Source organism: Lepisma saccharinum, chromosome 11, assembly GCF_977018435.1.
Source record: "Lepisma saccharinum chromosome 11, izLepSacc3.1, whole genome shotgun sequence".
In the NCBI taxonomy this organism is placed as follows: domain Eukaryota; kingdom Metazoa; phylum Arthropoda; class Insecta; order Zygentoma; family Lepismatidae; genus Lepisma; species Lepisma saccharinum.
Window position 1 is genome coordinate 39,920,329 of NC_139239.1, and position 16,680 is coordinate 39,937,008.

At 36.5% G+C, this 16,680-nt stretch overlaps 1 protein-coding gene across 2 annotated transcripts in view; it reads left to right on the plus strand.

Annotated features, from left to right (window-relative positions):
* The window catches only part of LOC145994733 (protein PRRC1-like), a 31,984-nt gene extending 15,570 nt beyond the window's left edge, over window positions 1–16,414 (plus strand). For both annotated transcript variants that reach the window (XM_083130945.1, XM_083130946.1), the window contains exons 4-8: window positions 3,854–4,089; window positions 5,800–5,902; window positions 8,550–8,717; window positions 10,387–10,576; window positions 15,652–16,414. In XM_083130945.1, coding sequence (XP_082987071.1) covers window positions 3,854–4,089; window positions 5,800–5,902; window positions 8,550–8,717; window positions 10,387–10,576; window positions 15,652–15,765 — 811 coding nt within the window. In that variant the 3' untranslated portion in view covers window positions 15,766–16,414. The remainder of the gene's footprint in view (window positions 1–3,853; window positions 4,090–5,799; window positions 5,903–8,549; window positions 8,718–10,386; window positions 10,577–15,651) is intronic.
* The last annotated feature ends 266 nt before the right edge of the window (window positions 16,415–16,680 follow it).

Consider the following 16,680-nt stretch of genomic DNA (forward strand, 5'->3'; position numbering starts at 1 on the left):
AAGCTCTAGTTACTCCAAACCACACATCCTTCATCAATTTATTTGATTAGGATTCTGGTAAGCCCATTTTATGCGCAGACAAGCTAATAATAAACCTACAGTTTAAAGTGGAATGTGAACCACCATATGCATCTACCAGTAATCAAACCCAGGACCCCTTGATTACAAGGCTACGGTGAATTCTGCTTAAGTGTGTGAGCACATTGAGTTATTGTTTCACTATGAAGATTCCACTTTTGAATTCTGGCCTGGATATGAGTGTTCCTTTATCCAATATATCATGTAGTTGCCATTCATTCACATCATTTTGAAGAGCCGAAAGTGTAGCAAAATGACAAAAATACAAAATACCTGGATCTACTATTTTGTCTGTTGATTTTCTTTAGGCATGTATACACTCGCAATAGTTTATAAAATTTTCCAACATGGGGAGAAAAAAAGATACATGGTTTCCGAGAGTTTCCGATGGGTGAGGTTATCGTGAAACATGTTATGCACCATATTGGTTTGTTAGCTTTTGAAATTAAAAAATATAGTACCCTAAGAGCCAGTAAACAATCATAACCAGAATCAAATTAAAATAACATGCCTCAAAGCACATATAGCACCCAAAACATGTATCTCCGAACATTACCTCTAAAGGTCCAGAATTCTCTTCGTGACATATATGTTACAGCTGGTAGTAACAACCTCACCTGCCAATGACATATACACCAGCCACAAAATGACTTTGGACGTCATAACAAAAGCACAAAAAAACTACATCTTTATCACAGGCTGGAGGCTAAGTTATTGACTTGTTGATAAAAGCAAGAGACTGGGTAAAATTAATTGTTCTATCATTAAAGATATTTTCAGTCGAGTAGCCATTCGATATCTGCGCTCCAATGGCCGCCATCTTGAAGATAATCCACCATATTTGATGTTTTTTGATCAGAACATTTTCTCAGAAATGTTCCAAATAGTGTAAACTTTCATAATAAATCAATAAATCTGTTTTTGAAAAATAAAAAATAAGATATAGAAGTTTTTCATAAAGTCTTAATTAATAATTCTCGAAACAAATAATGGCATTTTCTGTTTTGTAAGATTACTTAGTGTTTGTTAGAAGTCTTTAGACGAACTGAACCCCTATTTTTTCTAGATTTATAAATGTACCTTAAATAACATTTTAAGAGAAATACAATTTGCAAACAAGTCAACATAATTTTTGAAAAAAGAATCATTGTTAAGACTTTCAGCTCGCAGTTATTCTCATAAAATGTTTTGTAGTTTTTCTGAAAAACTTCTATTTCTTATTTTTCAAAAATAGATTTATTGATTTATTATGAAAGTTTACACTACATTGGAACATTTATGAGAAAATCGGATGTTGATAGGAAACACCGTTCCCAAGATATATCAAATCCAAAAATATCAAATATGGCGGATTATTTTCAAGATGGCGGCCGACGGAGCGTAGATATCGATTGGCTACTCGACTGAAAATATCTTTAATGATAGAACAATTAATTGTACCAAGTCTCTTGCTTTTATCAACATGTCAATGATTCGGGACGTAGCCTCTGGCCTGTACTAAAGATGTATTTTTTTGTGCTTTTGTTATGACGTCCGAAGTCATTATATGGTGAGTGTATGTCACACTGGTATTTACAGGCTAAGGATGATGTGAATCTGCAGTATGAGCTAGAAATATTTTATATTTTTCAAAACTTTTTTTTTTTTTAAATTGTATGTTTTATGATTTCGAAATAGTAGATATGCTTAGAAATCCTTGTAGAGAAATCTGATAGATTTTAATATCATACCTTGCTTCCTTTTTTTTTCCATCTCTAAAGTGCTACAGACATTACAGGGAATGCTATTAGCACCGATGTTTTCCTGGTTGAAAAGTCTTCTAATTGGATCTGATTTTTAGTTTCAATCAGGAAAGCTGTAAAAATTACCTTCATGTGACAGTCCTGCCTGTCTCTATCAGCTCTTAATATCTTTGAAACTATTAGAACTACAAAGATGATTTGTTTATAAACCTACCAATAGCTGGCTCAGTGCAGCATAAAATAACTTGATGTAGCTGCAAGATCCAAAAATCAATCTCAGGTTGTCTGTTAATATCTTTGAATCTTACAGGTCAAGTTAAGCTGACAAATTATTGTGATTAGTCCAATCATCTATCTAATTGGATCTGATTTTTAGGTTACCAATCGGTGAAGCTCTAAAAAGCAAAATAATAGAAAGTCAACATATGATTCATTTTTAGTGTTTAAACTATTCAAGCTACATGTTCATAACTTTTTTTTTTCACAAGAGTACTAACAGAAATTGTGCATATTTTATTTTCCAACATGGTCGCCCTCTTCACAACACTCTTTGTCCACCTGTCCAAAAAGATTGTGGATGCCCTCTAGAGAAAAACGTTTTTGATGTGGCCCTACACCAGTTTTTCACTATTATCAAGCGTCTGATCCTGAAAATCTCCAAACAAGTAGAAGTCCAATGGCACCAAGTCTGGACTGTACAGTGGATGTTTCAACATCTCAGATGTCAGAGCACACTGTGTGACTGTTCAGCCATATAAGCAAAGCAACAGTACTCTTTTTGAGTGAAGTCCCTGGCATTTTGAGCAGTAGTCACAGTTTGGCCCTTTTCCTGGAAGTGCACCAAAAATTGAGCCAGAATGATTTTCCTAGTGGAGGCCTGTGTCAGGATGCTTCCACAGAATTGGTTTTGTCTTCCTTACTGGTTGATAATGGTGCATCCAGGACTTGTCTCCTGTCACAATTTGATCAAGCAAATCATCTCCATGAGAATAAGATGCTCCTGACAACTTGTCTCCCATGCATGCTTGTGATCATCAAACAGCAGCCTTGGGACCGACCCATCTGCCACATGCTTTCCTATACCCAAGGTTATCATGGACAATATTTTAGTTATGACTGATGTTAAATTATATGGCATTTTCAATAGTGACATCCCTGCAGTTTCACGAATTTGCTGTTCTATCCTGTGTTTCACGGTCTCAGTTGTCATTTTAACTGGTCTCCCACTTTTGTGTTGTCCACTGACATTTTGTTTTTCTTTTTTAAATCCGTCCAGCCATTTGTATGCTCTATCCCTGGCTCAAACAACTCTCTCTGTACTGAACTTTCATTCTGTAGATTTCAGAAGGCATTGTGACATTTTCTGGCCACAAAAAAGAATACTGCTTCCTTGTTCTTCCTTGGTGCAAGTCAATGATGAAGCTGCCATGTTGTACAGTCATGGACACTTCTGGGTTGTAACAATTCCATTGAAATCAACTGTGCATGCACATGTTGCTTGATCATCATGACTCCCTTTTAAGGTTTTTGGTAGGGAGCCATTTATATCACAAAGTGTACTTTAGAATAAGGCTCCTTTTGACTTTCCCTCATAAATACAATAATACTACAGTAAATGAGATGTTTAGGAAAAGGAATGTTTAAATCAAATAACTTCACAATCACAGCAGGAAGAATAATTGTAAAATGAAAGAGGTCCCTGTTCCGAAATTTCTTTGAACATTACGACTCCCTGACAAATATTTTTGGAAAACGAAACCATTTGTAAGCACTTTTTTAAATTTTATTTTCTATTTTGGAAATTAAAAACATTTTTTTGAATCAGATTCCAAGTACAGTTGGATTTTATGGCTTGAATAGTTCTCTTTCCTCCTTATAGACATTCATTTGTTCATCCAGTTTAACATTTGTTCACTTCCACTAGCAATTGTTTGTGTGAAAAACTTCTTATGCATGTGTTAGCATTAGTAATTGAAACATAACAAAGCATCATGAGTGAATTTTTTTGTAATGTGCATGTGTGTGTATTGCAGCCCAGTGATTCCATTGCCCGGTGGCCCTCCCCTTCCAGATATTGCTTCCTACGCAGCAGGTGGCCAAGGAGATAACATTGAAGCTGAGCACGCCAGCAAAGATCACTCTAGTGGTTTGTTTGGGTGGGTCAAAGGAGCAATGGGCAGCGGCATCTTATCTAAGGTTGCTGAGAAGGCCAAGAACTCTATGGACAGCATGATAACTACGCTGGATCCTCAGATGAAAGAGTTTCTTTGTAAGTACCAAACAAACACACAACTCATGCTGGTTGTATGTTCGGTTCCCACATGTTACCTGCCTCTATTGACAGGACCTTTTGAGATTTGCGATTCTCAGATGTGCCGGGATGTAATAAATAAAATTGTAAGAGAACTATTTGTCATCTGCACATTAAATAGATGTAGAACAACAAGAAGATGACAAAGCTTCTTATTCTTTCCAAGGTAAGAAAGCTATCCTTTCAGGACATACCCTTTTATCGACTTCATTTCTAACATGTATTAACACAGTGTGTGCATGAAGAATATCTTTTATGTTAATGTAAAATTCTGGGATGGCTTGCTAACGTCTTTGAGAAGGAACCCACGAGTAAAAAGTTGCAGAAAATTTATTGAATTATGTAAAAAAGCATTTTAAAAACTGTAAAAATCAGGGAATATTAATGTGATTGTTGTGTATGGAATTTATGTACATAGAATATAGATCTTTTACAAATTTGTAAACTACACTCATTTACAACAAGTTTTCTTTTTCAGTAAATGAAATCTCTTTTTTTTTTTTCTGCACATACCGTATTTACTCATGTATAATGCATAATATGCACTTTTATCCAAACTTTTTGCCCTCAAAAACTGTGGTGCGTATTATGTACGGAATAATTCGGACAGCCAACATGAAACTGTACAGGGTCATTCCATGATTTTGTGACACTTGCATTGATTTTTCATGTTTACAGAACCCTATTATGTTATATATCATTGTAAAGCTTGAATTCTGTAGTTCCTGAATATGGCAACAGCATTCAAGATGTCGATACTATTGTGCAATGCGGTTGAAATAAACTCATCACAAAATGAAGGAACGTTCTGATTTTTATAGTACTTTGGGGGAAAGAAAAGATGAGGAAAAAGAAGATAATAATTAAAATGTATTACTGGCCAAATAATATTATATATATGGAGTGTGTAAATGCCTTAATGGAAGAAATCTTGTGCTGTTAACTGCTAGTTTGAGGGGACCTCGTATAAATGTTACATTAGTCATGGAAAAAAAGGAATGAGCAAAACCAAGTATACATTTTGAATGCCATTTCCCACGATTTTTCACTTTGTAATGTAATGTTCTGCGACACCAAGAAAAGCAGTGCCATTTTGGGGGAATTTGAGCAGGCACTTCCAGTCACATGGGATTCTTATCAGCGGTATTAAATTAACTTCCTGTGTACTGCAAATCCATAATGTAATTTTGATTTGGCTTTCTACTATTACAGAATAAATAAAGTTTTTAAGGAGTGAAAGCTTTGGGATGTTAACCGCAGTGGAGGGAGAGGGGAAGGTGGCATGGGTTGGTGGCATTGTTAACACAAGAGGATTTTCTCCTCTTGGTCCACATAGCAACAGGTGACTCATTGAATATATATGTCATCATTCACTCTTGATCGGCATAGCAACAGCTTTAAGACCTACAACTAAGAAAGCCATTTCTTGAAACGGGATTGTACTGCGCATTATACGAGATATAATTGTTTGTCACTTTTCCTCATCAAAACCAGGGTGCGCATTATACATGCACATGCATTATACATGCACATGCATTATACATGCGTAAATATGATATATGTAAAATGTCTGTACAACTTTCAATTTCAAGAATGTATTTTTTCTTAAATGTAAGTTAAGAATTGTTTCAATTTACACATAGTATAAGAAGTTTATTAAATTTTCAGATTCAGGAGGAGATATAGATGTTGTTGTTGCTTCAGATAAAGAAGTAAAAGTGAGCCCTATTCGTGAAGCATTTCAGGCTGTATTTGGCAGAGCTACAATAACGTAAGTATTTTTCACACAATACATCTATGAAGAGATAATAGAAAATGATTTTCAGGGCAAGCCAAGATAAACTAGAGCATGTACATTTAGTCTTGCAGCACTCTCCTTAATTTATTTTACAAGGACTATGAATGATATAACTTCCATATGCATATCATATTGAAAACAAATTCTTCAAGTTTGTTTCCACATCAAATTAGAAAGATTTGATATGCGACCCATGTGCAACTTCCAGCATATCCCTTGTTACCATGGAGACTAAGGTTGCATGGGTAGATTAAAATGTTATGAAGCTGACTGCCTTCCCTTGAGAACCCAGGTGAGTGCAGGAGGCAACTGTCAGCCTCCAAAAGCCTCATTTATTTTCTCAGATATTGATAAATAATATATGAGAGTAATCTCAAAAGTAACGTCTCCTATTTTTTTTTAAATACAACAAAACTTTTTATTTGGCAGTTGGCAACACTGTTGTGTTGGTTGCTTACCCCACTCCCAAACAAGCCCGCACACACCTCGCTGGGACGCTCAGTCTTCGCTTGGCAGCTGTTTGTAATGGAGCTCCCGCTCGGCGCTACCGCCAAGTGCGAAGTTCGCACAGTTTTTCGGTTTTTGAACGCAAAAGGCGTTAAACCGATTGAAATTCATCGCCAGTTACGGGAGTGTATGGCGAGTCATGCATGGATGTCAAATATGTTCGCAAGTGGTGTAGGGAGTTTGCAGCTGGTCGTACTGAAATTCACGACGAAGAAAGAAGCGGAAGACTGTCAATATCCAACGAGACAGTCGCGAAGGTTGAGCAAACTATGCGTGAAGATTGGCAGATCACTCTGGATGATCTCTGTACGTTGGTTCCTGAGGTTTCCCGAAGCACCATTCATAGGATTTTGATGGAAAAGTTGCAATATCGGAAGTTGTGCGCACGATGGGTCCCGTGAATGCTCACTGAAGAACACAAACTGCAATGAGTTTACTCTTCCTGCAAATTTCTTCACTGCTATGCAGACGAAAAAGACAATTTTTTGGATTTGATTGTCACGGGTGACGAAACCTGGGCATTCCACTTCACACCTGAGACCAAACAACAATCACGTGAGTGGCGGGCGGCATTCCTCTTCGCCCAAGCTGCGAAAATTCCAACAAACACAGTCTGCTGGTAAAGTCATGGCAACTGTGTTTTGAGATCGAAAGGGGGTATTGTTGCTCGACTTCATGGCTTCTGGGACCACAATAAACGCTGACAGTTATTGTGAGACACTGAAAAAACTGAGATGGGCGATTTAGAACCAGAGAAGAGGAATGTTGAGCAAGGGCGTAAGCATTCTCCATGACAACGCTCGGTCCCACATTGCCTGTCAAAGAGTCGGTCTCCTACAACAGTTTGGATGGGACATCATCACCCACCCACCCTATAGTCTGGACTTGGCACCCAGTGATTACCACCTGTTCCCAAGTTGAAAGAACATTTGGCCGGAACGTGCTTCAGCAATGACGACAAGGTGAAGGATGAGGTTCGATGCTTCCTCAACGACATGGCGGCGAGCTGGTATGACATGGGCATACAAAAACTGCCGCAGCGCTTACAAAAATGCATCGACCGAATTGGCGATTATGTAGAAAAATAGATAAATGTTAAAAAAAAAAAAAACAGCCCTTAAATAAAACAAGTACTTTAAAATGATGTAAACATTATTGACAATAAACGTTTCTTTGTATTTTAAAAAGAATTGGAGACCTTACTTTTGGGATTACCCTTGTACACTAGGGATGGACTGCTATGAAATTTTGCTGATACCGATAAATCACCAATATAAAAGTTCCTGATACCGATAACTTATATTCTACCAATTCAATGTAAGATTCCAAATGGTCCTTGAAGAACCTGAATGGTTCATTGGCCTCCGTAATAAATTTATGTTACTGTTGCCAGTGACCTTGTAATTGCAAGGAGCTGCATATTTAGACATTTACTTTTTAAAAAAATGTGTGGAATGGAGATTATATGTTTGTATACATAATAATTATAAATCACTGGCAGAATATTCACTGATTATAAGATATTTGTAGATATATTCGGTTGGTAAAATTATCGGTGATTTTACTGATTAACTGATACACCGATATGCCTACATCGGCTGGCACATTTCATGTGTGTATGTTGGGGGGAGGTGCATGTGCATCATAGATTCAAGACTAAACACACTTATTACTAATTTGAGATGTCTTGAGGAATGAGAGGATCACCTATTAAGTTTATAATAGTTGAGTATTTATTAGTGATGGTTCATGTAAAAGCAGTGTGGTGATTTCCACCTCCATAAATGCAAGAAAGCCTTGTTGGAAAGTAAGGAGATTAAATGGAACTATCCCTGTGCATGACGACACATACGAGATATGGAGTATTAAGAATTGTAGCTGTATATCAGGAGCAATCATAACACTGGCTATTTTCTGTGGGGTAAAATGTGGCTGCAGTTTAAGTCATTGTGATATTATAAAACTTCCAGTGGGGGAGGTTTCAGTAACTTCTTTCAAATAATCAGGGTATAATATGTATACATGTAAAACATAACTGATTATTACCCTTTGAGTAGCCAATTAATGAAATTGTTTTGAACATGCAAATAATAAGTTACATTTAATGCAACAGGGGTTTGCCAGCCCAGTCAACAATGATGGCTGCCCAGCCTGTGGGTTTTGCGGCAGGAGTTAAGGCTGCTGAAGAAAGGATCCACGTGTTGCGTACTTCTGGGACCCTTCACGAGCATCAGCCAATTGTTGCTATTGAAAACTTCTTGGTAGAAATAATGGAAGACAAGTAAGTTTGCATTCTACTTTAATAATGTTGCCATTTATTATCTTTGCTGCCAGTTGTACCCCTAGTTCATCATTGTACATATGTGTTTACAAATCCTGTAATATTTAAATCAGTATAGACTAAAATTTTTTTTTCACATCTCTGTACACTTCGTCCTGGGGCAGCAGAGAAGGGGAGACATCAAGTGTGTGGAGCAAAGCAATGCAAACGGCTGGTAGCCCTAATCACTTTCTCTGTCATGTGTTTATTGGTCAAAATATCATCGTTTTATGAGTCCACTTTACTAAAAAAAACACTGCTTATCAAGTTGGAGTGTACAGTTTACTAACTGGTGTTTGAGTGCTCTTTTCAACAACACAAGTTGTTGTTTTGCTCTTTATTGAGCATTGCATAAACGTTTTTTAGGTTATACAAGTATATTGGATTGATGAATCTTTTTCAATACCATATTTCACCGCATAGTCGTCGTACCCTGTTTTATTTTTTTCAGTTCAAAAAATGATTTATAACCTTTCATGGTCACACCCCACATAAAAAAAAATTGTCATAAAATCTGTGACTATTATGCCGTGAAATATGGTATATCAGATATGTCCCTGAATGTTTCTTCCTCAATTATTTGCAGTCTTCCTCAGGGTATGGAAAATAAACTAGAAACTTACATACTGTTAAAGTAGAAGGTGGCTTCTGTCGTGAGTGTGACGCTGATTATGTAAATAGTCTATATAGTTTATAAAACCTTTGATGTTTGTAAAAAGAGATTGTGTTTTGTCTTGTATAAATGGAGTTCATTATAGTTTGTTGAGTGGTATTTTGTGGTCAATTAAATAATGTTGAATTATGTGGTGCATATCATTTATAGTCTATTCGACACCTTGAGTGCGATCTGCATGTGTTCCAAATACACAACAGCTTCCATGTAAAATACATCCAAATACACTTCAGTCTGTAAGTTTTTAATGTGTTTACTTCCAGTCTGTAAGTTTTTAATGTGTTTACTTCCCCTGAGGAAGACTATCGAAAAATTCAAGTACGTGTTTATTGAAAAAAAAATATATATATTGTCTCGATGCAAGTCATGTGTGTAGTTTGAATGTATTAAAGGCCAAAAAAGTAAAGCTACACTCTGCACATTAAAACATGTTGTGAAGGCATATGGTGGCACATTTGTGATGGTGATGTGAGCAGCACCATGCTCCAGCTGCTTTTATCATCCAGAGTGATCCCCTCCGACGATACCAATTTATTTGAGGTTAGGTAAACCTCAGAACCACTTCAAGCAGGGACCTTGGTGGAAAAATTTCACCTGAAATCACTACCTCAGGAATCAAACCCAGGTCTCCCACATGATTCAAGTCTATTTTATGTACAGATAGGCTAATTGGGACTGGACCTACAGTTTAAAGTGGGATCTGAACCACCGTGCAATGTGCCTCCATCGTGTATTCAACCTGGAATCCCTTGATTACAGAATTGGTAAAATTATCCACAATTGTACTGATCCTGAGAAAGTCCAGGAAAAGGAAATAAAGCAAGAAAGCATGTGTTCTATGGTTTTGCAGATAAGAGGATGAGTTTTTTTGCCACCGAGTATCTATTGTCTCATTTTATTTGTATTTCACTTATGCTTTACAACATGAATGATTATTTGAAATGTGTGTATGTGCAGGTGGTATGATGTTGGAGCCTTGCTACTCAGTGACCCAGCCAGAGGAATAAATCTCCAGACTTTCACTCAGATGACCCCAGTGCCAGCAGAAGTAGTTGCTGAAGCACAAGATAAAACTCCAAGTGATTATCCTTTGCGTTGGTCAGGGCTCGCTGTTACTGTGGGAAGCATCATGGCAAAAAATCTTCAGGTAAACCTTGCATTTGTTCAGGAATGATATAATTGAAACAGGTTACAGAAATCAGTGTGCATAAAAATGGAGGTAGGGACTGATTTGAAGGAATTCGCCAAAGGGGTGACCACTTATTTTGTCAAATAGCATTCTTCCAAGTATGATAGTTACTTTGGAAGAAGATAAAAATAGACCTAACCATTGTACCTCACCACTTGATTAATTAAGTAATTTTTTACACATATAAACTGGAAATGTAATACTTGAATGCAAGCCACACTCTTTCAAACAATAATGATTTGACTTGAAACTTGTTGACACATTGACATAGAGGTAAAATCTGCAAACATTCCTTCTCTAGTGTGTGTGTAGGGGGTTGTGGAAGTAAAATTAGAAGCATGTTTAGATCTCTATTTCGGTTTAGTTGTCATTTGTCTCTCACAAAAGAGAATATGCTGACTCAGGAACGAGTTTTCCTACCACAGTCTATCATCTTCTTTTCATGTTTTGCTAATTTAGCTACATCACAAAATCCAATAGCATTGGATGCAGCACACCCTCATCTTTGTTGTGGCTCAACACAAAGAATCATGTTATGGTGCCTGTGCACTCTCAAACATTAGTTTATGACCAGAAATCTTGTATAAGGTTGGGACAAACAAGAGAGTCAACTGTGTTACAGCAAAAGAAAAATATTTTCCTCAGGCTTAACAGTCCCTCATTGAAACTTCAGTTTCTTCTTTTCTATAGTGCATATGCTGGTTAGAAATAGAGTTATTTAGCTAATACAGGTTTCGTTTCTTCTAATGTGATCATATCTGCTGAAGAAATCACTGTGAATATAAGATTCAATAATATACCCAGTGGATGCCTGATTTTACATTCCTGCATTTTATGTTTTCCCACCTAATATGTTCATCCAGTCAGACCATGCTAAAAAGTATGAAGTTTATCTCATTCTTAACATGTGCTGTAACTCCCTTTTCCTGCTTTATACACTTTCAAGGCTGTTCTGATGTCACAAAATTTGCCAGAAGATTATCTTGTTGACCCTGAAACTTTCTCATCTTTTCCTTCACCAAACATTCTTGAACTTCCAGCAGGTAGGCATTTTGTATTTATGTACACAGTACAGTGTGTTTTGTACATAAAGAATCAATAACTTCACTTGACAAGTTGTCCAATTAGGTGTTATGTATTGGTGATCTCAAACTGAAGTGCAATTCTCCTCGACGCTTTTTTGAAAGGGTTGAGTTGGGGTGATTCCTATTTCCTTATGGCACCTGGACAACTTATGGCTTGTCACAGATTATGAAGATTGTTAACATAAATACCTCCTTGCTCCAGTGACTGTCACATGCAATTGGGTCTCTGCTGCTGTATTTTGTCGATGTACCTTCCAATAATGAAGATTAAAGGAAGAAGAAGAAAATCGAAATTTTACACAAAAATTTGAATTTGACATGCCCCTGTGGCCACCACAATAGACCAAAGTGAAGGAAAAATGTAGTGTGTAGCAGTGTTAAATGTCATGCACTGTGGCTGTGTAGTGTAAGGAGTTAGGTTTTGGGCTCTAGCTACGGGATGCATGCTGGTTTGAGTCTCCTGGGGAAAGCGTAACTACTTTACTCCTGAGATTTTGGCCCGTGTATGGGACTTGTGGCCACCCACCATCATGAGGAAATTGGCGAGCTACAAATGAGTAGTGTAACCCAGCCATGGAAACCTATGACGACGAATGGGGGTTCATTGTGCTGACCACATGTCACCCGGTAACTGGTTGAATCATTCCCCACCTCTGTTGAGGCATGTGGGAGTGAGGCCGGCAGTTGGTATGTAGGCTCTGGCCCTCAAGGGCTGTTGCACCATGGGTTATTATTGAGGCCCGACCTCCATTAAAAAAAAAAACAACAAAAGAAAACAATTTTGAAAGTTGGATATTTCCTGCTGAACCCATACAAGTTTCACTTTGTGAACAAGTTCTTTTGTTTTCATGATTACATGTAAAAGAAAAATATATCAACAAAGTGCACTGGTTGAAGAGTTATAGCCCTAAGTATTTCTCTTGACAATGGAATTTTTGGACAAAGTGAATCACAAAACCGTTTCAACAAGAGCCTGTTTCTCTTGTGGCCTTAGTGAATAAAACACAATAATGTGCTCCTTTTTCTCAACGACACTGCACCATAAACCGAGAAGCCTGGAATAGCCATTAAAACATTTCACACGAAAATGGTTTACGTAACTTACCTTGCACATGCTTTGCGTAAAGTAAGTGAAGAAGTGAGAGTAAAATTTCCAGACATTGACAAACTTGTGTCGAATATTAAAAAAGTGTTTCTGAAATCTCCATCTAGGGTACAGTTTTTTCACAAGTGTGCCCCTTGGTATACCAATGCCACCGGAGACAATTTTAACATGGTGTTGCACTTGGATCAGTGCTTGCGTGTGTACAAGTTTGTATACTGTGACCATTTTGACAGTGAAATCAGAGGTTGAGTTTCGATGGGGAAAATGCTGTTGGTATCGGAATTTCACAAGACCTACTGGCTAAACCCGACTTGAGAGGCAGTTTGGCGTTCATTAACCCACCGTTGGTCGACATGTTAGCACTGTACGAACATTGAAATTCATCTGCTTATGTATTTATTGTAAAATAAGAAAATTCTTTGAGTTGCAGTCTAGCTGTCTTTTGTTTTATTACGGTTGGGAAAATATAATAGGGGGAGCATTCCCTTCCATTATTAGGAGCTGTGCCGTAATCCTGTCAACAAATTGTCAAAATGTTGAACCTTCACATGCCGACCAACCGCGGGACTGTTTTATAATTTGTTAATTTTATTGGTTTCCTTGTGTTTAAGTGACTTTTTTCATGATGGACAATACTCATATATTGCAATGGTTAATACACGATAGAGAATATGAAAGTGTACCTGGCATAAGTTATCATGAGAGAAACAGTGAAATATCAACCCGTCAAGCTAACGTGCCCACGATCGGCGGTACTCCAACATAGTCGACAAACACTGGGTTAAGAGCAGTTTCGCTGTATTACCAACAGGAATAAAGTATCTTGAGAAACGACGTGAAAACATTCAGTTTGTTCTCACAATGATAGAAAATGCTCAGCATCATTTTCAAAATTTCAAGGTGAGAACTTTCATGCTGTAAGTGTAAAAATTAAGCACATGCTACATAAGAATGGAGGCTATCAAACTATGTGCAATATAGCGAAACTTTCCTGAGGAGAAAATTTGGCCATGAGTGTTTTTGAGGAAGAATTTTCACCAAGAGATCTCCTGCACTTCAAGTGTGCTCCTTTTAACATCTGTCGACGTTGAGAGAAGCTTTTCAATATATCGACAAGTACTGACAGACAATTGACGTGATCTACTGTAATGCAGAATAAGGTATGTGTGAAAAGTTTTCACTTGATTAGGAAGTGGCACAGCCAGTTGAGTGACTATGGATATTGTTTTCATTCACTTTTAGTACGAGAATTAGAGCTTCATAAGGTTCTAAATGTTCCATTACTCCACTAGCTAAAACTTGTAAAAATGTTTATATTAACTTGTGAATGTGGTTAGAAAATATAGTCAGAAGTTTTGCAAGATAGGCAGACACATTGTTACAATTATTTAAATGTTTAGAGAGGTTGAAATGAACAAATGTATAATTTTCTAGCATAGCATAGCTTAACCTAAATTTAGATTTAAATTTCCTGACATCATCTTTTTAGCAAGTATGCCATTAATCAAAAATAAGGTCAATGCAAATGTACAATATTATTTTAACTGAAATCTTTGGCAATGAATTCAGTAATTAATGTGGGAAGTTTATTTTCTCTCCAGCAAACTTGAAATACTTCGGGTAAGTTTGGGTAAAACCTAATTTGAGGTTTCCTTGCTGACCATTAATCTCTGGTTTTAACGTAACATTAGTCACAACTCACAACATATTTTATTTTAAAATCAGATGCACTCAAAACATAACTGTATTTTCAATTGCTGACCAACCACTGTAATGTGTAAGGCCCACTCGGTAACCTTCAAATGAAAATAAAGAAAACTACATTAGTATTTAATTACTTTTCCCTTTGCTTTGGTAGTTTAAATCACCAAACAATGGGTTTGATCAAATTATTCAACGGCTCTCTTATGATTTATGAAAAACCAAGCTTTCATTTTGAAAGCTAAAAGTATTTTAGGCATTTTTTTAAAAAAAAACAAGTATTTTTTAATAACTTTAAGGTAATTTTTTTTAGAATTTTCGATCACCAACTTCTGAGCACTATTGATAAGCATATTCCTTTAAGAGTATGTGGAGATTATGCCCGAAGTGAAGCATTGTTTACAAATGCAGATACACATCACAATTGCTATTTTTATATGTCGATTCAGTTTATTGTTGTAACTTACAAGTATACCTTGAGCCTTACTGCACATGAGCCACTTGCTCAAACATTAATTCACATTCATTTTTCACCTTTCTATACACCATGGAAAAATTATCCAAAGTCAATCTTCACACCATATGCATCTCTGATGGTGTATTGGTATTTTCGTTGCCTTGTAATAAAGGAGTTCTGGGTTTGATACCCAGTGGAGGCATATGTGGTTTGGATCTCACTTTAAACTATAGGTCCAGTCCCGATTAGCCTTACTGTGCATAAAGTGGACTTAAAACATCAACTTGAACTATAAGTCCACTCCCGATTAGCCTTTCTGTGCATAACGTGAATGTAAAAAAAACCCTCAAACATACAGACAAATTTATAAACTGTGCAATACAAGAAACTTGTATCACCCAATTCCCTTGATGAATAAACATTGTAACAGCATGACACTGCTAGAAGGTCAGGTCCTGTGTTGGGAGAGAATTCACACCCAAGCGACACACGACACATGCCACTTGGGAATGAGTCATTCAGCAACAATATTTCACTAGACAGGGCTGCACAATGCTGCGTTCAATTGGTGTAATCCTCAAGCAACGTGTTGCCTGTTGCTTTGGTGTGAATTCTCCCTAAGGACTCAAAAGTTCCAGAAGCTGCAAATAAGCAGGTGCTTAAAGGTGTACATTTTGTATTTCAGGTCCACCACACAGAGTGGCATCAAGCTTTGACGGGTGTGAGCCGGCGAGAAATGTTGTTGGTTGCAGCAAAAACTTTAGCAGGATTGTACAAGAACAGCATTGGTGGTCATTGAGAATGATTATAGTGTATATGTGTTTGTGTGCATACTGAAAGGCGAAATTGTATGGTATGAGTGTGCGTTTGTGTGTGTGATATAAATATATATATATACATATTTGACTGTATACTTGGATTGTTGGTGAGTATCCTGTTATAAACAATTCTTGTTAGGTATTCTGTGGCTACTAGAGGTAAAGAAGTCTTTCTATTTTGTACAGTAATATAAATTTCTCTAGCAGGTTTATTTTTTTGTAATTCTTTCATTTAAATGCAAAACTACCATACTTGCAAGATATGTACATAAATAATTGAAACTAATATTTGATATTGAATTTGTAAATAATTTGAATCTTTTACTGTAAATAGTAATTGTGGTATAACTAAATATATAATCAAAAAATGATGGGCTATATCATATTTATAAATAAGGAAAGTTAACAGTCATGCAAAGCATAGTTTCTTCTAATTCCTATTATACATGGTGTTTGAACTTGCACTGTTCAGTTTACAGAAATGGTTCTCTTGTGTAAGAAGCAGATGATTTTAATTTAAACTTGAAAAGACTACTGTGATGGTAATGCACAAATATTTATATATATATATATATAATGTAATTTTGTCTTGTTTCCTTTTTTATTATTAAAGAAGAAAATTGAATCTATTATGTATAGAATATGTTTTGCTTTCTTTATTCTTTTTGACTGAGAACAGAGCATAGAGAACATAAGACATTGCAGAAAGCAGATGTGAATGAGAAGTAGGTAGTTTTCCAGTATAACTGTGTAGTAATTATGTTTGTCTTCACTACTTTTTTTTAGATTCAATAACTGATTTTATTAAGCAGCTACATATATGTGAAAATATAGTAGACTGCAAACTAGATAAATTGTCATGACCATCCATTTTTACATAATATTATGTTGTCAAA